The 24,542-nt window shown below is 35.1% G+C and overlaps 1 protein-coding gene across 1 annotated transcript in view; it reads right to left on the bottom strand.

Annotated features, from left to right (window-relative positions):
- The window catches only part of KCNK2 (potassium two pore domain channel subfamily K member 2), a 153,654-nt gene that overhangs the window by 101,380 nt on the left and 27,732 nt on the right, over positions 1-24,542 (bottom strand). Inside the window, exon 3 of the mRNA XM_032137074.2 lies at positions 10,350-10,467. Coding sequence (XP_031992965.1) covers positions 10,350-10,467 — 118 coding nt within the window. The remainder of the gene's footprint in view (positions 1-10,349; positions 10,468-24,542) is intronic.

Here is a 24,542-nt window from a genome sequence, read left to right as displayed (position 1 = left end):
TAATAATAAAATAATAAAAATTAGTCAATAATAAAGTTAGCCTACCCTAAAAATTAGTATAGAGTCATTCAATATACAAACTATTTTCATATATACGACGTCATTTAGTCTTCACAACTCTTGAGAAATACTAGCCCCAGTTGACAAATGAGAAAATTAAGGATAATAGAACTGTGATTTGCCCAGAAAGGCAACCCTAGCTAGTGGCAAAGACAAAACCCTGAACCTAAATTTTCTGAAGTGAAATCTGATGTTCCTTATACTGTGTCACTCCTTTAAAAAAAAGTAGTTATTTTCCTTCTAAGCAGCATAAGCAAAACTAGTCTGCATCAACATGTACAGCACACGATTTTAGTTGTAGTATAATGCTAATTAGGAGGTCATGTCTGCAGTCTTTTTTTCCATCGATTTAAAACATAGCTTCATAAAGTTGTCTACAGGTACCACTGAAATTATCTATTAAAACATGTATACTTTAAACAGAGGCTATTTAGGCCGAATATGACTTATTTCATATTCCTCATCATACTATAATTTATAATAAGAAATATACATATGTACGTCTTCATCCCAAGTTCCTGGCACAGAGCCCCCTAAAACCCTTGTAATTTCCAGAGCAAAAGGGTTACTAGGAGGATCTTTTATTCTAATAATCTGTCTTTGATCCTGGTTCTTGACACAGAGCTCCTAATCCCTTAGAATTTCCTGGGTGATAGGAGCATCTTTTGTTCTAATGAGGTGACTCTTACTGGGTTCCTGGATAGCTTCAGGATGGGGGCTGGTCACCAGAAAAAAAACAAGCCATAACTACAAGTTTGGAACTTTCAGCCTCATCTCAATTCTCCAGAAAGGTGAGAAGAACTGGAGATTGATAATCAACCACACCTAGATGATGAAGCTTTCATAAAAATCTCTGAACTATGGGGTTTGGAGAGCTTTGGGGTTGCAGAACACATGGATGCATCCCAGAGAGGTTGTGGAACCTCCTCACCCCTTCCTACATCCCTTTCCCTATGTATATCTTTCTTATGTATCCCTTGTAATATCCTTTGTAATAAACCAGTAAATGTCAGTAAACTGTTCCCTGAGTTCTGTGAGCTGCTCCAGATGAAACCCAGGGAGGCTCGAACTTGTGACCGGCATGTGGAGTGGGGAGTCTTGTGGGACTGAGCCCTTCACCTGTGGGATCTGATGCTAAGTCCAGGTAGACAGTGTCAGAATTGAATTGAAGTAGAGGAAACCCAGCTGGTGTCCAGTGGAGAAATGCAGAAAAATCCCACATATCTGGTGTCAGAAATGTCCTGTGTCAAGTGGTAAGAACACAGTGGGAGAATTTTTTTTTCTTTTACACCCCTACTTTTGTTTTTTCTTCTCTAGCTGCTTGGCTTTGGCAATTTCACTCTTTGTTAGCATCTTCAATAAGGGATATTTATGCCTAGAGGGGAGAGGTAGGACACACCAACCAAACTTGGCCTCTTGTTTGTTGTTTTTTGCTTCGACATTAAACTTGGAAGGGGAAGAAATTTAAGATTAGCAATTAATGTGCATTTTTGGATAATCTGTGGCTTTCAGTAGTTCATATCATCACTAGTCCTCCCAATGCTCTGTTAGAACCAAGAGTTGGCTGTATGGAATTCCTTTCCATTTGGAATGAGTCACATCAGCATTGTACATTAGGTGCACATAAACTACAATAGTTAAACATGAACTTCATTTGGCACAAGTACTTTTTTTGTAAACATCATGCAATATGCACCCTACCACATAAATAACAATGCCAATTTTCCAAAAGTAAGTTAAGATTGCACAAGTCTAAAATTTAAAAAAAAAAGAATTATGAAGAAAACAAACATGCAGCCTAATTACCAGCTGAAAGTAGACAGGCCTGAACAAACGTTGTCACATTCCTTTCTTATCAAACGAAACACCCGAGACACATACAAAAAAAATTGCTGATAATCATCACACCTAGTTTTAATCACATTCAGAGCAATACTTGGATGTCTGGTGGTCAGTCAGATGCTCTACAAAATCTATAATCTAGAATGAACAACTCTGCATTTCAGAAGTTAGGAAGGGGGAATGACAAGAAAAAATAGGTTCTGTATTTATTCAGGGCATGAACTTCACGACTATTCCTTGCTTCCAATTTTTGGATAATTTCAAGATCACAACATTTAACAGTGATTGCTTTTCAGAAGATTAAAATATGCTATTGAAAGGTTTGCAAAATTATTCAGGAATAGGTGAAAGTGTGTTTTGTTTCAGAATACAAGCCATTCCTGACTTGAATTACACTAGAGATATGGGCAACTATGATGCTGGTACTCAATGCCCAAATTTTCTCTTGCTGGAGCTTCTGTTAGATCTATAATATATTGTTATGTTTTCTCCTGTTACCAAAAACAAACAAACCCAAAACAAAACAAATTATGCCTAACTTCTGGGAAGATTATATCCCTAATGTTCTCAAATCCCTTTACAGCTGGCACAGGATTCTGGGTACTAGGTGCTCTTCTTGCCTGATGTAACATACATATGCAATGAGAAGAGATAACTAATCTATTTCATTATTGCTTTGGAGTCTACAATACTATTTATGTAGTAATTCAGCTTTATACCCTATCAAATATACTTTTGCACTCTGCCAACTTAGCTATCATTCATAAGAAATTTTCCCTGAGAAACACATTTTAACTTAGAAAATAAATAAGCCTACATGAAGATTTTTGAGTGGCAGGAGCAAATGTTATTAATAATAATCTGATATGGGTTTTGTTTTCATTAATTTAAGTAGATGGGATAAATAATACAGAATAAAAGACCCAATTTTAATTTCGATTTTTGTATTTCAACTACACAATACTGAAAGTACATATTTTGGAAAAATAATCATCTACTTTCACGAGCTTGCATAAAGAAAAATGCAATGAGATTGTGGACTAGGAACTGGAAGTCACCTTGCAAAATTCATTGTCTTTTAAGCTGCCTGAGAGAAACTTAATGGACTCCCAAAATCCAATACACAATTCTCTGAGAACATGCAAGCGACTAGTGAAATGCCACAGAGTTATGAGTGTACTAAGTTAATAAGTTAGCACCCAACAGGCAGAGCTACAATGACGTCATCCTTTGGGAAAAGGCTTACTGACAAATTCCACACCACTGCTTCAAGTCCATTCATTTCCAAGTTCAGGCAGTGACTTCTGTGGTCATAAAGTTGAACAGAAAACACAATTTTTCCTCATCCTTTCAAGTTGTAGTTTTGTCCCACATCCAACAGAAAGAAAGGTATTAGACTCCCTGCTGAAAACAAGTATAGGCTTTGCGGTGTTCAATATACTTTCTGTGTTTCCAAAAGTGACTCCTTTTTATCTGGAATTGCTTGTTAAAATTACTGCAAACTTTTAATTTTCTTCCTGGTGTTTTTTTGTTTTGTTTTGCTTTCGTAATTACTTAAGCATTATACCAAACTGGAAAAATACAAGTTTGCAGTAAGTCTGTGATTGTTATCATAATAGCTTTAGCAATTCAATCTAGGTAAAAGCCAACTGAAAGCCCCAGTGGCAGGTTCAAAATATAGAAACAAAAATACAAACAAAAAATCACAGAAACTGTTTAGCCAAATTCAATCTCTATACTCAAGTGACAGAAAGTAAGAGTCATTTGAAAATATGAGAAATGTTGCTCTAAGGAAAAATTAAGTTTTTCATTAAGACTGAAGAGAAATGCTTTGGGATCTTAAAGTCACTGTAGACCATAGTGGCCTTCTTGTTATTTGCATTCTGACACTCAGATACAATAATTGAGTGATAAATGTAGGCAACTCCTAACCCCGACATTGCAGTTTACTTTCCACTGGAGAATATTTTATTATTTTAAACACAATTATATTAAATTATATTAATATATAACTAGATTAATATATAATTATAATTAATATAATTTTTATATTAATTTGCATACATTAATATCAATATGTAATTTATATAAAATAATATATGAATATAATACATAATAATGTAAGTATATAAATATAAATATACTAATTACATATTACTATATCAATATAATTGATATGTAAGATATAATAAATTGATATATTTATATAATTATAAAAATTATAATTTTAATGCTTTCAAGTAATAAAATCTTCTTACATTTTATTCTAATCTTTAAATTGGTCTTGAAATAGAATACAGTTGTCCATACGTCATTTTTGCCAACTGCCTTTCCCATAGTTTAACTGATAAGCTTTCAAAAAAACTTAAAAATTAAACGCTAAGCCCTCTAAAGCATTATTCTGAGAGGAGTATATCTCCATCTGTAAACTTTTTTTAAGATCACATATCTGTCCACCTTTCACCCTCCTCACTGCTACCTCCTTAGTTCAAGTCAGCATCTTTTCCCGTATGGATTAATACATTAACATGTTTGTGAGGTGTTTCCTCCACCCCGTTCTCTGATTCTCTAACAACAACAATTCAATTCAATTCTACAGGAGTCCAGACCTACAGATTAAGAGCTCAGTCCACAGGACAACTTCCAGGTCAGACACCAGTAGCAAATGGAATGCTGTGCTGCTCACATTTCTGCCTGGCCAACTGCAAATTCAGGAGTTCCCAGGACCTCTCCTCAGATTGGTTAACTTTAGAAAGATTCACAGAACTCCAGAAAGCATTTTCCTTACTAATGCTGGTCTATTATAACGGATATAATTTAGGAACAGCCAAATGGAAGAGATGCATTTGGGTGTGCATAGAAGTAGGGGGTATGGAGCTTCTATGTTCCACAGCTTCCCCTGCCATACTACCCTCCCACCACCAGTATTCATCAGCCCAGAAGCTCTCTGAACTCCATCATTTAGGGGATTTTATGGAGCTTTCATTAAGTAGGACTGACGATTAAATAATTGGCCATTGGTGATTAAACTCAACCTCTGGCCATTCTTCCCTCCCCAGAGTCCTGGGAGTGAGGCTGAAAGTTCCAATCTGATAATCACACGGTTGCTTTCTCTGACTATTAGCCCCCATCTTGAAGCTATCTAGCAGCCCACCAGTAGTCACCTCATTAGCATAAACTCAGACATGGTTGAAAGAGGCTTGTTATGAATAACAGAAGACATTCCCATCACTCAGAAAATCCCAAGGTTTCTAGGAGCTCTGGGCCAAGAACCTGGGTCAAAGACCAAATATATTTTTGTATTATACCACATTTTTCACTGGTCTTCTGCTTCAGCTTTTGCCTTCTGAATGATAGCCAGCATCACATCATGCTTGTTTGTCTTTTGCTTAAATCTTTCAGTGGCTGCCTACTGAATTTAGAATGTTACCATGACCTATAGAGTCCTACACAATCTTGCTGCCTCTTATCTCGCTAACCTCACTTCTTTCTCCTGCTCCCCTTCCTCCAGTCCCCCAGGCACTGCCTCATCTGTATTCTTTGAACATGCCAAAATCTGTTCCACCCAGATCTTTGCATTGTTGTACCCTTTGCCTTCATTAATCTTTCCACTTTTCTTTACATAGCTGATTTATTTTCATCATTCAGGGTTCAGCTTAAATGTCACCTCCTCAGAGAGTTCTTTAATCAGCCTCTTTAGAACACCTCCCACTCCCTGCTCTGGCTCCATCATCTACTTTCTATTGTGAGTTTCTTTTGCTACATTTATTGCAATCATTCATGGTCTTGTTTTTAATGTACTGACTGATCATTGGTTTCTTCAACCCCAATATTTCTAGTCTTGCTGAATTCAAGAAGAAACAAACAAACAAACAAAAAATGGGGGTAGGGGGAGAAGGGAATGACTAAAATGAATCTTCCTAAAATAATACAACATATAAAATCTTGGACGTATTTTTACTCCTTTCTCACAAAAAAAAAATCAACTAGCACTGTCTATGAGTTACAAGACTGCTGCCTAAATATTCACTTCACTTTCAATATTTTGACTCTTGTCTCTTCATTCTATTAGTCACCAAGGCCTGTTGATTCTTGTATCTAATTATTTCGACATTTTGTGGTTACTCCTGTCCTTCCACACCAACTCCAATCATCCCAGTCAATACATCCCTCCTTCCCTGGGTCACTGCAATGCCTCCTAACTGCTCTCTCACACAAACTGTCAGTATTCGCTAATCCTCTTCCTGACAAATGTCACTTTTAAACTTTTACTTCACTTTTATTAAAAATCCATGTTCCATCTTATTATAGTAGATCCTCAAAAATGGGATTATTTTCAATGCATTCTTTCCATCTAAAGCAGTCAACATTATTTCCCACTACTTCTTTAAACAATTCTTCTTTAAACAATTCCTTTAAACAAGTCTACTCTAACACTTACCTTTCTATCACCAAAACAAATCCAGCTCACTCCTCTTTTTGGATTTTTGCTTAGCCATGCCACAGACTGGGAGGTTTTTTCCCCTCCCTCAGTCTAAATCAAAACATTTTCTTCAAGGCACAGTTCAAATCCAACTTCCCCACTTAAGCCTTTCCTTTCAGCTGCAGCCCATGTGTTCTTCCCTTTTTCTCAATTCTCATAGCACTGAAACCCCTGCTCTGTGTTACATTTGATTATCTAAGACTTATTTTTGTTATTCTTCCGTCATTTCATATGTGGAAATGTCGTCTCCCAAATGAGATTGCAAGCAGGGACTACATCCTTACTTCCTTTGTACTCCTGTACACAGATCCAGGAGGAGCTTCTTACGTTGACTTACTGATTAAAATGATTCTGAGGATGAACCCCGTCAACTCCCAGCAGCCATTCTAGATAACTGGCAATAGCCAAACAGACCACACTGTCTTTTACCTCTGGTCTTTTCCACATGAGCTCCCAATGCCCGCAAGCCTCCCTTTCCAACTTTCTTCACCCAGCAAATTCCTAGTTCTATCCAGTCCACTGGGACAATGCCTACTAAGGAAAAGGAAGCATCCCTCGACTCTTTCTCACTCACCTACCTACCCACTCTCTATGTAAAGTGTTGCACCAATATGTTCCCATTAAATGCTCTTAACTCACAACTCTTGGCACACTGTATTGTAAATGTGTATTTACTCACACTTCTCCCTGACTGATCTATGTACAACTTAAAGTCAAGGAATTTATTTTTTATCTTTACAGCAACAGAGTGATAGTGTTTTATTATTTGTTGAATTAACAAATAAACAAACTGGCAATGGAATCTGTTGAAAGGGCTAATAATTTAGCCTCACAGGTATCAATATAGTGTTCTGTAATTTCCAATAAGTCATAGTTCAGACCATATAAAATGCCTATTTGTTTTTAGTTTCAAAAATAATTATTGTGCACCCAATATGTATCAGGCATTTGGAGATACAGGCAAGATCCAAATAATTAAAAATCCCTAACTTCATAGAGCTTGCATTTTACTATGAACACTCAGCAAGGGACTATGGCTTTTGCTCTGACTGAGTTGGAAACCACAGCAGAGTTCCCAACAGAAGGTTTCTGCAATGCTGCTGGCATGCGATGATGCTGCTTTGGACAAAAATGGTGGCAATTTGTATGTGGAGCAGTGGTTGAAGTATGAATCTAATTTAAAGGCAAAGCCAACAGGACTGGTATATGGAATGGAAGTGGCATATGAGAGAAAAGGAATGGTCAAGAATGGATTTCAGTCTGTGCAACTATGGAATAGAACTTGTGAAGAATTTGGAAGGGTATAACTTTGGAAAGGATGTTTAGATATATGAAGAGAATTCTAAAATTTGGTCCTAAATTTTAATATTTTATTTTGTATAACTTCCCTTGGGCATATTTCCAAGGAATAGTAAGGATCATGTTTGCTTCTTAGAAAAACTGACGAAATTGAACACAAAATCCTTGGACAATTGTGGCCAACTCAGTTCCGTGAAGCACTGCCTGTACCAGGAACCCTATAAAAGCCACTGCAATTTATTTTCCAAAACCCTCCCAACTTCTAATGTCATTTTAAAATGTCTTATGCAATGCAGCTATTGCTAAAGGTCATAATTTCTATGATTGCTAAAAATCACTTTAAAGTTCACACAATTATTATCATTAGCAATATTATTAATTATACTTTGAATTTTATGGAATAATGACTTTAATGTCAAATGCACACTAAGGAAAGAGGCCAAATTTTTTCCCTTGCCCAAGACCACCATAACCTAGCCCAAGATTAGAGGACGTGGTGTTGACCTCAAGAGCAAAAGACCATGCAGTAAAAAGTCCTCATATGGGTCACTCAGAATGACTTAATCCACTGAAGACTAAAGCCTGAGATAGAACAGTAGGAGATCTGGGCTGTCAGGCAGCTACCTAAAGGGCCTAAATGATCAGCTACTGTGCTTAATGGCTATAATTTGGAGTAAGGCTGGTAATAATGGTTTATTTTTTTCATGTGTTGAAGTGTATGTCTGCCTAACTTACTGTATTTGGGGATTCAAAAAATGAGACTGTTTATAAACACACAGGGCAACAGTAAGTCTGTATAATGACTGAGTCTCCTGTAAAATAATTTAGTGGTGATCATGATGAGTTATAACTTAGACTTTCGAATTTTCATTGGCAGAAACAAACCATTCTCACTCAGTCTGTAAGCTTTTTTTCTTCTAGACTCTAAGTAGTTTACACAATAAATAGTTATTTCCATAGTAGAAATGGCCAAGATGTCTAAGCCCCAAACTTAACCTGTTATTATGGTTAGAAATCAAGGTTGCCATTCTTCCAGATTTTCACAGCCACACAACTTTTGACCTAGCTGATGGAAATGTAAGAGTAAACATAGTTTCTTGACCTCTTTAAAAAGGCAAAAAATCAGCATGCTAAAGTATGTATTTTGCTGGCATGTGATCCAGCGCAAAGAGGCACTATAGTGGACTCATAACGATAGAACAGTACAAATACCTGTAAAAGGAAAACTTTTAAGTCAGAGTTCATCCATAAATTTTCCATGTTCTCCTATTTAGTACTTTGATATAATCTACTGATATGAAAATGTTATACATGTCATAATTTATGAATGACATCAAAAAAATAAGATTGAAACGTTTAGGATTTCAATTTATCCCATAATCTGAAATTAGTCCCATGAGATGAAAATTTCTTCACAAAGGTATGTGGAAAGAAAGAACTCCCTTTTTTACATATATTTTCTCACACCTGAAATTCCTTCATAACTATGATGAGTCCATTTCCTTCTCTTTCTTAAAAAATATGCTTTAAATGCATCTCTTTCCATGAGCAAGGCAGCTATTACCCTTCCCAAGTCTCACAGAATGACAAACATGGCTTTCTTTTTTTTTCAAATGTTATTTTATTTATATATATATATATATTATACATATATATATATTATACTTCAAGTTCTAGGGTACATGTGCACAATGTGCAGGTTTGTTACATACCTATACATGTGCCATGTTGGTGTGCTGCACCCATTCACTCGTCATTTATATTAGGTATATCTCCTAATGCTATCCCTCCCCCCTCCCTCCACCCCACAACAGGCCCTTGTGTGTGATGTTCCCCTTCCTGTGTCCAAGTGTTCTCATTGACAAACATAGCTTTCACTGTGAGGTCTGTGTTTAGGTTTCCTGAATAGCTTTTGGGCACTGAACGACCAACTAGCAGAGAGAGGACATCTACATGTACCCATTCTGCCGCTTTACAAGATGCCAAACATATGTGTGGGTGAGTTGAAAAAAGAGACCACTTTCCATTATGCAACCCTTTCAACATTATAACAAACAATGCGATTAAAAGGTAAAACATCAGGGGCCTAAACTTTCATACTTTTCATAATCCTCACATTTCAGTGCTAAATTTTTATATATGTGCTACTGGCAAAATGTAATGTATAAAAAAACAAGCCCTGAAGTAATCATCATAAATGACCATATAACAGGCACAATCTGTTAAAATGTAGAGTTAAAATTTACAAATTCAAAAAGGTGATATCACGTAAGAACTTCCATGAAAAGAATGTCAAAATTGTATTCAAAACCTTTTCTGCTACACAAAAAGTATCAAAAATTCAGGAAAATTAAAAACTAATTGTCTAAAGAAATAATCATTTTAAGCTGTTTCTTGACATTACTACCATTAGTCAAATGACTGACTGCATTGCTCCTGTTTCACATGTATTTTAAAGTCAACTCAGTATTCTAAAATAACAACTAATTCATTTCCATTATTCCTTTGTTTAAATCTTTAAATGCCCTTTTCAAAATCAATTTACTATAATCTAGTTTTTCTACCTTAAGTAGATCATTTTGCCCAACTATACAAAAAATTCAAACAAACGGATTTTAGCTCACAAACGGTATCAAAACAAAAACAAAAATAAGTTGTCTCCTACCTATGGTTGTAATAACAGTGCCAGCAAAGAAGAAGGAACTTCCCAAATCCCAGTGACTGATTTGATTGGAGGTGTTTCCTAAAGGTATAATCCCTGCATTTATTGCTGCCACTATTTGCTGCAAGTTTAAAAAAAAATTTATCAGTACACATGAATCACACAGAGGCATCAAACAGCATATATTCCACCCCAGAAATGACTTATTTGACAAAGAGAATCAACTGTAACGTTTTGCTTTTCCATTTAAAATGTATAATATAGCTTAAAACTTTATACTGAAGAATTTAATAACAGTTAAGTTATAAGAAACTGACGTGATATCAAGTGAATTGATTGGCATGAAGGTTGTAATATTGTACCAACAGGCATTCATATTGTCATTCATTAACATATTTAATGACTTATTGGAATTAACAACTAAATATAACAATGTTCTCCAGTAAGCACCACAGCGTAAAAATAGCAGGTTGCAAACTATAGTTACAATAATATAACAGCTTCATCAAAAAGAAAGTATTTTCAAAGTGCTGCCCATTTCAAATGTTAAATATATGATCCAAGTCCGGGTTGGCTATAACTGTACCAAGCCTATATCAAAAAGAGCTAGCAAAACAACTTAAGATGAAAAGGAAAAGGCAACAGGACTTCACTTTCAAGCTTAAGGCAGTCCATTAGATCTAGACTCTTAGAATTTCTACAGATTTTAATAAATTCTATGACAACGAGAATCACCAAAGCTCTGTAGATGACAATCTGTCAGCAATATTACATAGAGACCACTAAGATCTATTGCTGAGAGTGTTGAGTAGCACTAAGAGAAAGACAGAAAGATGACATTATATCCTTTCCTCAATCATCACATGTTGGGAGGTGGGGGTTGGAGGAGGAGAAGCACAAAAGATAAGACAATATGTTAGCAGAAAATGTATAGTAGAAGAGAGACAGATTACCGGGGATGATGCTTCAGTTGGAAATATAGCTTTGGAGATCTTTACTACTTAATTTTCAAATTATAGAATTGGAAGAAACATCATTTGATAAGGAGATTAAAGGCCAAGAGAAGAAAAGTGGTTGGTTTAAGGTTACACAGTTTGCTGGCAAATGGACAATAAGTACACTCTGAAAATGGGGTACTATTCAAGGAAGTCACAGGCACATGAAAAAGAACAGGTAACCCATAGCTGAAATGTAATATAAAATCTCATTTCAGAACTGACTGTTATGAAATACGTCTGATTTGTCTTAATCTATGAATTAAAATATCAATAGTTCTGTGTAAAATTAATTAAATTGCATTGATTTTATTTACTTTAACAGTGACATATGATCTTTGTAAAAAAAAAATAGGAAAATACAAAAAGGCATAAAGAAGATAATAAAAAGTATCCATAATTCCAGAATCCAGAGATAACCACTTTTAATGTATTACAATATCTACCCCTGGTAGTTTTATATCCTCTTTTACATATTTGTATTCTCTACTCTTAGTTAATACTATTCCGCATGCAGGTTTTTTTTTGTCATTACTATATTTATTTAATCATTGCCCAATATGTAGATATATATGTTGTTCTAAAATTTGAATTAATATAAAATGTGCTGTTGTGAACATATTTATGTATAAATATTTTCCTATTTCTGAACATTTCCCCAGGAGAGACTGCTAGGAATAAAACTGTCACATTAAAGATTATGAATGTTTTCGGTGGGGTGCGGTGGCTCACGCCTGTAATCCCAGCAGCACTTTGGAAGGCCAAGGCGGGCGGATCACGAGGTCAGGAGATCGAGACCATCCTGGCTAACATAGTGAAACCCCGTCTCTACTAAAAATACAAAAAATTAGCCGGGCGTGGTGGCAGGTGCCTGTAGTCCCAGCTACTCGGGAGGTGGAGGCAGGAGAATGGTGTGAACCCAGAGACGGAGCTTGCAGTGAGCTGAGATTGTGCCACTGCACTCCAGCCTGGGCGACAGAGTGAGACTCCATTTCAAAAAAAAAAAAAAATTATGAATGTTTTAAAGCATTTGATGTATAGTAGCAAATAGCTATCTAACAAGGTTGTTTCAATTTACAACTGCCCCCAACAATTTACAAATGCTTAGCAATATTTCTAATATTAATGACATTTATCTTTAATGAAGTGATAAAATATAGTTCCATTTGTATAACCCTTATGAATAATACTGAACATGAATGATTCCATTATCTAATATTAAATGCACAGAAGTATATACATATACACACATATGCACAACACACAGTGAAGCTTGAGATAACTAATTCTATTCATCTGACTCTGTGTTGTAACTATAGTATCAGATAAGGCAGGTCTTCCTTCATTATCTTTCTTTTAAATGTTTTTGTAGTTATTGCTCTCTTATTCCTGTATAAACTTTAGAATTTAAATCTTATAAAAACTTTTATTTTCATAGATTTAACATATTTCCATTGAAATACGTTAAATACTTCACATACGTTAAATGTTTGGAAATAGATGAAATCTATAAATTAAAAAGTAAACACTATTATAATACTCAAACTTCATACCATCTTGTATTGAGTTCCCTATACTACACTGATTATATATACCATATAGATCTATAAGGTTATTCCCAAATGTTTCACTTTTTTCCACTTTGAATTATAATTGGTTATTGCTGTTGTATACATAAATATATATTGCTAATCCTCTGCACCAGCAATTCTCAAAATTTTTATCTTAAAATAGTTTACAGTCTCAAAAATTAATGAAGATATGAAAGATCTTCTGTTTGTATCAGTTATAACTATTCACATTTCCTGTATTGGTTTGAATTTCTGATTTTTCTAATGTTCATGTAAAAATATCAAGAAAGCCCGTATGTGTTAACCTAAGTGATCTATTTTTACAATAAATTATTATGTCTTCTAAAACAAATACATAGTGAGAAGAGAAGCAGTTTCACAATTTTATATATCTCTTTTAATACCTGGCTTAATAGAAAACAGGTGTATTTTAATATGTTTCTGCCTTCAATCTGTTGGAATAGCACATCACATAGCCGCTGGCAGACTTCATTGTAAACTCAAAAAGTGAGACGCATTATTACGTATTTTTCATATTGAAGAGACAAAAACATCTTAGTACTATAGAGAAAATATCTTTGGCAAAGTGTGGCAGCTCCTGCCTTTAATTCCAGCACTTTGGGAGACTGAGGCAGGTGAATTACTTGAGCTCTGGAGTTGGAGACCAGCCTGGGCAATACAGTGAAACCCCATCTCTACAAGAAATACAAAAAATTAGCTGGGCCTGGTGACATAATCCCAGCTACTAGGGAGGCTGAGGTGGGAGAATCGCTTGAGCCCGGGAGGTCAAGGGGACACTGAGCTGTGATCATGCCACAGCTCTCCAGCCTGGGCGACAGAGCAAAACCCTGTCTCAAAAAATAAATAAATAAAATAACTTGGATCTTAACAAACCTCTGAGGGGGTCTTGAGGACCACATTTAGAAAACAACTATTCTGTAGTGAACTTGTTATTTTTGTTTGTTTGTTTGATTTCGGTTTTTACCTGGAAAACCAAAGTAAACAATACTTAAAAATAATGGCATTTTATCTCCACATCTTTCAATAGCTATGTATTATTGATTTTCATCTCTTATTGGACTAAACAGTCTTTCCAGAGCTAAGTTAAATAAGAATAATGACAGCAGATTCTTCATTTTTGTCACATAAAGTCATCAATGGTTTAAGTGTTTAATCACTAAATATATTGGCTGTTGGCAAGAAAATGGCATTTAATTAAATAAAATATGACAACAAGCAAACAAAAAAAGACATAAAGCTTTAAAAAATTAAAAAATAACTTAGCAAAAAATTAAGATAGCAATAAACATATAGGGGATGGAACAGAGGTAATAAGTGAAGAAATATAAAATGGTTCAATTTTAGCACAAATCAAATAAAGTTATTGGTTCATATACTCTAATCTAGTGAACTCATAGGATATGTAGTTTAAAAATTATATCAAGGCTTCATAAATCTGAAGGAGATGCTTGTGATAATCATGCTGTTATTTACTTACTCTGGAGGGAATGGCTTCACAGTTAATAAACATGGAAATGCCACAGATTCACGTGCACACAAACAATTAGGCACAGGCACAAGGTCATCTAGGTTTGTAACTCTCAGGAAGAACTAAATGTTTCCAGTAAAAATCAGGGTAGGGGAATTTAGACATATTATACTTGCATCAAAAGTATATTTTTAGATTTTACGTACATTTCTTCAACACATTCATTTATTCAAAAATATTTAGCAGTCGTATATGGTACTAGGTGATGGAGAAGCAACAGAAAAGAAGAAACATACATGGTGCTGTAGATGAGAAAGATAAGGTAAGTCTTCAGACTCCGCCCCCATTAATTAAAATTATTTTATCAACTACAGCAATTGATTTAATATAGCCTTCATAACCAGCACTATGATTTTAGCTTATTCTATTTCTCATCAATAATGAATTACAACATCACCCAGACACTTGGATAAAGTCCACAAATTATTTAAATTCAAAAGAAGCAAATGCAGACCTATAATCAGAAACAGTAGTGTCTGGCAACATGTGGGTTGTAAATAATTATCACAGAGCTGTAATTCTTGAAACAGAGGTTTGAGATAGAGCTGAGGGTATGTCAAATCACTATGAGAATGAGTCTACCATGAGGTCTTTTCTCTAGAATATTCTTGTAAGTCTATTTTGTATTTTTGTATGAGGTGTCTTGGTCAACATCCACAGGAAACTGGATGTCCTTTCCCACTCACTGACGTAGAGCTAAGAATCTCTGAAATTTCAACATCAGTTCAGGTCATCAGAGTACTTTTCCAATGCCTTCATGAGAACTGTTTCTGGGTGTGTCACATTATGTGGCTAAAGTAACATAATCACCGAATAGATAATAAAATTTCACTTTTTCATTAAAAGCAACATTTCTATACAATCAAGTCCTGTTGACAACTTATGAATAAGTTGAATGGTTTAGGCTAAGATAAGCGAAGATGGAATCCTAAGTATTTCACCCTAATACATGATTACCTGAAGTGCTGATTAATAAGAAAGGGCTTCCAAACTTAAAACTTGCCATAGAAACAGTAAAAGATAATCTTGATTGGATTCACATTTAATTTTGCTCCTCAGTTTATAGACAAGCATGGGATGTATACTGAGGAAAATTAGTTGAATACATGGTTCCACTTAAGAGTGCAGCATTAAACTTAAGAAATAGAGCTCTAGGAGGCTTATACTCATACACATGATGAAGATAATTATGGAAAATCTTGATTTCCATGACAATGGCGGCTTTAGAATCAAAGTTCACAAAGTTCCGCTGTGAATTTGTGGATTCTTGAATTGTAAATGCTGATGTCTCAATGCCATCTGGCATTCTGGAGCTTTATTCACTTTAACACCAAACAATGATAAAACACACTTATTTGTAATTATATGGGACTAGTACAGACTTGGCACTCATGGAGGTGACTGACAATCATGAAAATGTTTCTGTCAGTCCAACTCCCAGGAACAGCTTTTTGTGTGCTATAAAGTACTAGAATGGCCATGTTTTCATTAAAGAAAAAGATACAGGGAATTTAGCAATTTTGGAAAAGCCTGAAGAATGTATTGCTTTCAGAGCAGGCTATATTGTGGATCTTAAAATACAAATGGCACAAGAAGTTCTGATTTTACTTATTTTTTCCTATTCTGAGATGTTTATGTTCATCAAAACAGTACAGAATGTTTTGAACAAATTCCCCCTCTGTTATCATCAGGATTTCATTAAAATATGCTGTCACACCTATCATCCTAAAAGTAGAATCACATTAATAATTTGAACACTTTTAAGTGATAAAAAAATTCTGAACTGCAGGTACAAGGGGTTAACACCTAATTAGTTTATACCAATGATGTATGTATAACTGGTTCGATGCCAATTTATTTTATTTGGATATTTAAGATTGTTTCCACTTTTTCTCCATTTTTAAAAAAAGACATAATTTCCAATAAATTGTACAATGGCCAAATCCACTTATAATTATACTGACATATATACAATTACGCAGCTCCTCAAACAGTAACAAGTATTGTCTTGCCAAATTTCTGGTAGTTGCAATTATAGATGTTTATTTGCGACCATTTCTTTGCGGGGGAAACCAGTTTCCACCCTGAGAAGAAACTAGTCTTTAGAGAAGGAATCCAATCACACATCCACAACACTGCATGTGACCACTTCAACCCATGTAAGCAAGATTATTTTAAAAAACTTGAAGAATGTGGGATGAGGAAAGTAAAATAATAAATGATGTTCTCATTGCCAAAAGACTTTGTGGGAAGATAATAGTAGGTATCATTACGATTTATGGTTGCAGCACAAAAATAATCATCACCCATCAATAATACACAGTCATGTGTGAGTATTGTTGCCAAAGGCTACAGGATCCTCATGCATCTCATTCTTAACCTCTGGCTATGTGTCAACACTATGATTACCTTATTCCAGATGATGTGAGCTGTTTTGAATGGTCCTGCTATTAAAACCAGAGAGTATCTCAACATGGCCCTTACTCTTACAGGCTCAGAATTTCACAGACTGCACTGGTGGAGCCTAGGCAACCTTGACTGGCATGTTTGAAACAATGAGGAACCACACTGGATTATCCATTTTCTAAGTATTTTTAAAATTTACTGGACATATATATCTGGAATGTTATTTATGGACATCATTTACACAAGACACTCCTCCTCTAACGTCAGTAACATGTGGCAGTCTCAATGATTGGGCTGCTTCTTGGGCCATTTTACATATCAAATTAGGTTCCATTAAGGGGCAGCAGGATACTAGACCCATCTTCTTTACCTCTTTGTCCTTTCATGATATTCTGGAAACTAAAGTATGTCATTGGGTTCCTTGCATAAAATAATATTCCTGTCGAGTGCCACTAGGACCCTTAATAACCGAACAAGGTAGCAAACAAGTTCTTGAAAACCACACTACACTAGCATATTGCTCTTCAAGAATATTCCATGAGCAGTTCTCAGTTAACGCTAACACTAGGCTGAAGCATATAAAATTGCCAATATTTGAGCATTTGGTGCATGCAAAATGGCAATTAAATATGAGCATGCAAAAGAATAGTACTTGTGTTTTGATGCACAGTGTGTAATAACATACTAAATTTCACTGCAGTGTGATATTTATTACTGGAGAATTAAGGCTAATTTCCATGAACAGGAAGAACATTGTTACTAACAAATCAATCGATAAGGCTCTCATTATAGTTCTACAGTGAAGGATACATACTTATTAAAGGAAAACCCTTTATTGCGTAGAATGTTATTCTGAGAGAACATAGACTGATTGTTGAATCCTTATTGGAAATTCAAGTTGTATTCCACTTTTGCATACATCTGAGAAATCCAGAGATTTAATATTTAATATTTAAGACAATTAAATTTTATAGAAGTTAATTCATATATCCATGATTTGATATCAAATTTTGTGACTCATTACATGAAACTAGTTTTTCAGAAATTCTGTAGTTATATGGACATGGTACTTGTTTTATTTTTTTCCAGGAAAAATAGAGGCATCTGCCTAAATATAAAATGCAGAAATCACAGTTACATTCCACAATTAAATGAAATGTTATAGAGTATTGACAAATATTAGATTTTCAAAACCTAGCATCAATAATCTTTTTCCTTTATAAAAATATATTTCTGATTTCATGTGGAGAAAAAAGATGGAGTAGTACTTTGCATATTTTATACAAAACATAGGTATTTAAATCATACTATATTTAGAGACTGATAAGCATATTTTCAAGGTTCCCCCCCAGCATATTTTGTAAGGAAGATTTTTGTAAGAAACAATATGCCATAATGTTTTTAATCCATTGCTTTCGTTGGAAAAATTATGAGTCAAAATATATTCATTTCATGAAGATTTTTTAAAAACAAAATTTAATTCTTATTACTTAAAAGGGATATTATTTTCTACAGAAGGCAGTTTCTGCACACCAGACTTTAAGGAAGCACGTCTAAAAGTAAATATCTTGCTTACCTTCTCATATATTTCCTTCCATTTGGGGATTATGCAATTGAGTGTCAAAGCTATTTTTAAACAGACTAATGAAGTGTACAGCTTTTTTCTTGCTCTTTTGAAAGTGTAAATTTATTTTCTGTTAGTAGAAACAAAAGCTTAAAATCCAAAGCAGGGAACAACAGATTTGAGAGCAGATATCATTGAAGGGCCAGAAACCATGAAGCATACTGCTGGGTATTTGGGTTGTCTTTCCTGGTCATATCCATTTAGGGAGATTTTTTTAACCATAAAAGTAATGTACATATTATTGGACATTTGGAAAAATAATACTAAAGAAAAAAAAACCAGTCACGGTTCCTAAAACAGTATTTTGCAACATGCATATATTCACGCTTTAATAGTTGTAATAATAAATCTGCTGAAAACTCTTTTCATATAACATAAGCATATTCCAAGGCATTTTGTAGTCTTCAGAGCTATCATTTTTAAAGACTGCAATATCTCATTGAGTAGCTACATTTAATATAGTTTACATAACTATTCCTCTATTACTGAGTAAACCTGTCTAATGTCTAAGGGCAAGTAACCATTAGCTGACTTGTTACAGAGAAGATTTATGTATCAGTCAAGGGCTGAACTTGAAACACTGAAATTCTTTTTTCTTTGAGCCTCAATGAAATGAGCACAGTGGTGTATAGAAAAAAAAAAAAAAAAGCATGATGAAGACCCTGTGCAACTCTAAAGGAGCCAGACTACATATGTGAAGCAGGCACACTGAAGCAGCATTTCCCTGGTGTGCATTTTTCCATGAGTCTTCCTAGATTCCATATTATTGTATGGAATAATATCTTATGGGACTATTAATCTTTGTCTATCTTTCTGGCCACCTTCTACCCCATCTCAGCATGAGTGGAAGAAAGAGATTAATATTTTTTTTTTAAAAAAAGGAAAGCATGAAAAGAGAAGGAGGTAGAAGAAGAAGTCAGAAAGAAATCAAAAGGCAAGGAGAGAGGAAAAAGATCAAGGTTGTTTAGTTAGTAAGGAAGACACAGTTCTAGGAGAGTAAGATATTTATCTAGACAGTTCCTTTAAAAGAGGTTGTCCTTAAAATAGGATTTGAGTAGGCAGGAGACTGAGATCAGGGAGACAGTACCTGAAACAATATTTTCGTACCACGTTGCCCAAGGCGCACTACACTAACCAACATTTATTTACACACTATTTTTCTAAGGCCTGAATTTCTAAACTGATGAGAAGAAAAAGGCTAAAATGTGAAAAAGGATGTTTTTTTCTGTCAATTACACACATCCATAGGGTTCCTAAATTTGGAAAACCTGTTGTTTTTTTCCAATATAATGTCACTAATCTCTATTCATTTGATTTCCCAGTGCACTTAAGCCTATAGTTCCATAATGGATACAAGTTTAAACAAAAAGAAAGTGTTTTATACCTATATAAAGGTAATCACAGGCAGGGGAAATAGTTATGAAAATTATTCAAGTTTCCACAGACAGGCAATATTTTTATGTAAGTTTTAAAAACAAAAGGATTTTTTCCTGTCCTTCCAGAACCATAGTGAGAACTGAAATTAAAAAATCATAGTAACTAAAATATCATAGTGATGATTGAAAATCTCAAGCTTTGTACACACACACACACACACACACACACACCTGACAAAGTAACCAGTTAACACAATTTATATTTGAATAAATCAAACTTCCTACAACCCAAATTAGTCATGACTAAAGGCACTATACTAAGACATTCCAATAATATCCTGATAGACAGATCCTGTTTCAGGCCCCATAAAATGTGTATTTCTCACTTTGAGTGAGTTGACTCATTGCCATTAATAACCTACAAGAAATTTCTGTGCTTTTAGGCTCCAGGTAAAACTTCTTAATATACTGCAGAGGAAGTTTATTAATGACTTGCTAACATTATGCAGAGAAAAGGAAGTCTTGCAAAACTGTTTAATATGTTTATATTTCTTGGCTCAATGTCACAAAATCAAGACAGCAAAAATAATATATAACTTCCCAAAACATAGTGATTCATACTGATTCTGTCTTAGCTTCTTAGCTTTTTCCAAGTTTCCCCCGCCTTTCTCAATTACACACCCATACACTCACCAGTTATAGCAAATACTGAATTGGTTGAACTCCATTTTGTTTGAGAAACAAGAACCTGATAGAATTTCTTGCCCTTTTTTGAGCCAACTGATAGAATTTCTTGCCCTTTTTTGAGCCAACTGGAATAATGGAGCTACCCTTTGACACCTGTCCAGTAGTTATTACACAAAAATGCAATTAAACCTTTCCCTCAGGCACCTCTTTTGCTGGCATGAGAGTGTCACACAACAACCATCAGCGCTGAAAACGAACTTGGCACCTTTCCTCATGTTTTCTACATTAGTCACTCACTTATGCTGTATTGTTCGTCTTCATTCACAACTAGGATACTAATCTCAACAATGCTTCAGAGCGCAACACCCTATGAAAGGGAAGATGCTTCAAAATTCTCATAATAAGCATGAGGCTGGTGGGTCTTCTCTCCACTTCATCTGTCTCCTAACTCCCACAATCCAAGAATATGTTTATGTTGGTGAAACACGCAGAAAACTTTTAAACCAAGCAGGGAAAGAGAAGAGTAAAAAGTCACAAAAAAGCAACATGCAGTCTCTCGAGGATTCAGAAGAGGCATGGAGGGGAAAGGTTATGGGCATTAGAAGATGACTAAATACACTTGAACCTCACTCACATTTTCATTTTTAAACACTTGCTGTATATCTGTTGGGGCTGTACGTCTGTTGGGATTACATGCCTGTAGTCCCAGCATTTTGGGAGGCCGAGTTGCACAGATCACTTGAGGCCAGGAGTTCAAGACCAGCCTGGTCAACATGGAAAAACCCCATCTTTACTAAAAATACAAAAGTTATCTGGGTGTGGTGGTGCACACCTGTAATTCCAGCTAATAAGGAGGCTAAGGCATAAGAATCACTTGAACCTGGGAGGAGGAGGTTGCAGTGAGCTGAGATCGTGCCATTGCACTCCAGCCTGGCAACAGAACAAGACTCTGTCTCAAAAAAATAAAAATAAATAATATCTGTTGGGTGTCCTCTAGACAGCTACTTCTCTTTAAGCTAACTATTTGAAACAGCAGTGCAAGACCTGAGGGGCTTCACCAGAACCTTGTGAGCATTATGCATATAGTGTTACTTAAGAGGAATCAGATACATACTTATCTTTCACAAAAGCTGAGGCAGAAAGAGGCTAAGTGGGTCACTTGGTCAAAATAAGTAAAATATGCCAAAAGAATAATAAAATAACTTGGCAAGCCAGGTTCAGGTCTTGGGGTTATATTAATAATTCAGTTGTATTACTGCTTTGGTTGCCTCACCTTGGATATAGCTATCATTTACAATATTATTTCTATGAGGAAATACTGAAAGTTCTAAGCAAAAAAAATACATTTATAAATGAATTTTTTAAAGAACTCATAAATTTGAACGTTGGTGAACATTTTATTTTAGCCATGGGTATGATGCATTCTAAATAGTCATCGGGTCTTGTCTTATATGTTTACGTCACATATGGCCTATGTGTCCAGTATAATGCTAACTACTCAAGAATCATTTGTAGCATATTCTATGCTTACTGATTTTTGAGTAGACATAAAATCACTGTCATGAACTGTCAGAATACAGTACAGTCATCAACTGTTAAGTGACATGTGACTACACTGTATTCTGTCAGTTTGTGATAGTGAGAAATGTGATACTGAGAAAGGTGTTGTTAGGCAATTTCATCATTTTGTGAACATCATAGAGAGTACTTCCACAAACCTAGATGCGATAGCCTACTGCACACCTAGGCTATATGGTATAGCCTATTGCTCCTAAGCTATGAACCTGTACAGCATTTTTCTGTACTGAGTACTTAAGGCAACTGTAAGACGATGGTAAGTATTTGTGTATCTAAGCATATGGAAACATATGATAGATACAGTAAAAATAGGGTATAAAAGTAAAAAATGGTACACTTACATGAATGGAGCTTGCAGAACAGGAGGTTGTTCTGGGTGAGCCAGTTGAGTGGGTCGTGAGTGAATCTGAAGGCCTAGGACATCATTGTACACTTAGGGTACACTGAGTCTATTTTTAAAATAAAACTAACTTTCTTCAATAATAAATTAGCCTTAGCTAATTGTAAATTTTTCACTTTATAAACTTTTTAATTTTTTGACTCTTGTACTAGCACTAAGCTTAAAACAAAAACACATTGTACAGCTGTATAAAAATATTTTTTCTTTATATCTTTATTCCATAATCTTTTTTTAACTATTTAATTTTTTAACTTTTTAAGCACTTTTAAAAAAAACTAAGACACAAACAAATCAGCCTAGGCCTGCACAAGGTCTTCCACCTTAATCATGTCTCACTGGGTTTCTCCCAGGGGAGGGAAAGAGAAGACTGGCTGAAACAAATGTCCAACAAGCAGACTTTCCAAAAGGCTTCTTGAGGGACTGGTGCCTGTCTTGTCCAACTAACAGCATTAACAGGACCTAACATGCTCTAGAAGTCTGGGAGCCACTGAGAACAAAGAAGAGCTGAGCAGCATGTGGTAGCTCCAGAAAGAGCAAGAGATTACAAGCCCCTGAAAAAGAAGAGTAAATCCCTGTACTTGGTAACTTACATGCACGAGTCCAGAGAACGCACAACTATAAAAAAGATTTGAGGCCCACAGAATCTCTAGGCAGGCTGATTAGAGCTGATTGGTGATTAGGTATTTACCCACATGAATCGAGTCCTTAGAGATTTACAGAGGTGACTCTTTATTTCACATGCATAGATCCAATCATAAAAGTTACAAGGCACATAAAGAAACAGGGAAACATGGCCCAATTAAAGAACAAACTAAATCTCCGCATACTGATCCTAAAGTAACAGAGGCATATGAATTATCTCATAAAGATTCAAAATAACCATCATAAAGATGTTCAACAAGCTCAGAACAATAATGTATGAACAAAATAAGAATGTCAACAAGAGACATAAAATATAAACAAGAACCCAACAGAAATTTTGGAGCTGAAGAATACAATAATTTAGTGGAAAAATTTACTAGAGTAGTTCAACAGCAGACTTGATCAAGCACAAGAAAAAAAACAGTGAACTTCAACAAACAACATTTGATAGTATACAGTTAAAAGAGCAAAAGGAAAAAATAATTTAAAAGAGCAAAGAAAGCCTAGGGACAGAGGATATGCCATCAAATGAATGAATATATGCAACAAATAATAGTCATATATAACACCCCACAGTTAACATTATACTCAATGGTGAAAAACTGAAGCTTTTCTTTTAAGATCAGGAACAAGACAAGGAGGCCCACTCTCACCATTTCTATTCCAATAGTACTGGAAATCCTAGGTAGAGCAACTTGGCAAGAAAAAGAAATAAAACACATCCAAATCAGAAAAGAAGACACGAAATTACCTCTGCTCTCAGATTACATGAAAAGACATGCAGAAAACCTAAGTGCTTATTACTACGTGAAGGAAGCCAATCCTACCAAGCTACATGCTATATAATTCCAACTATATGACATTCTGAAAAAGCAAAATTATGGGGACAGTAACAAGACTGGGGTTGTCAGGATTTAAGGGGTTAGGCAGAGCATAGAGTATTTTTAGGGCAGTGAAACTACTCTTTAGGCTATTGTAATAATGGACACATGACATTGTATGTTTGTCCAAACCCATAGACTCTACAACACCGAGACTGAATCTTAATGTAAGCAATTAGGTGATAATGATGACAATGATGTGATAGTGATGTGTCAATGTAAGTTCATGAATTGTAACAAATGTGTAACTCTGATGAAGGATGTTGATAATGGAGAAAGCTCTGCATGTGTGGGGGCAGGGAATATATGGGAAATCACTGCACTTTCTGTTCAATTTTGCCATGAACCTAAAAGTGCTTTAAAAATAGTATATTAAATTTTTAAAAAATGTTTGGGATTAGAAAATGTGAAAAAATCTAAAACAAAACAAAAATAAATGTCAAAACCATGTGATGCTGTCATAAAGACAGGCATATGGACCAATGGA

This window comes from Hylobates moloch, unplaced genomic scaffold (genome assembly GCF_009828535.3).
Source record: "Hylobates moloch isolate HMO894 unplaced genomic scaffold, HMol_V3 SCAFFOLD_18, whole genome shotgun sequence".
NCBI lineage: Eukaryota > Metazoa > Chordata > Mammalia > Primates > Hylobatidae > Hylobates > Hylobates moloch.
The sequence above is the reverse complement of the archived record's forward strand: the minus strand, read 5'-3'. Positions and strand labels throughout refer to the sequence as shown.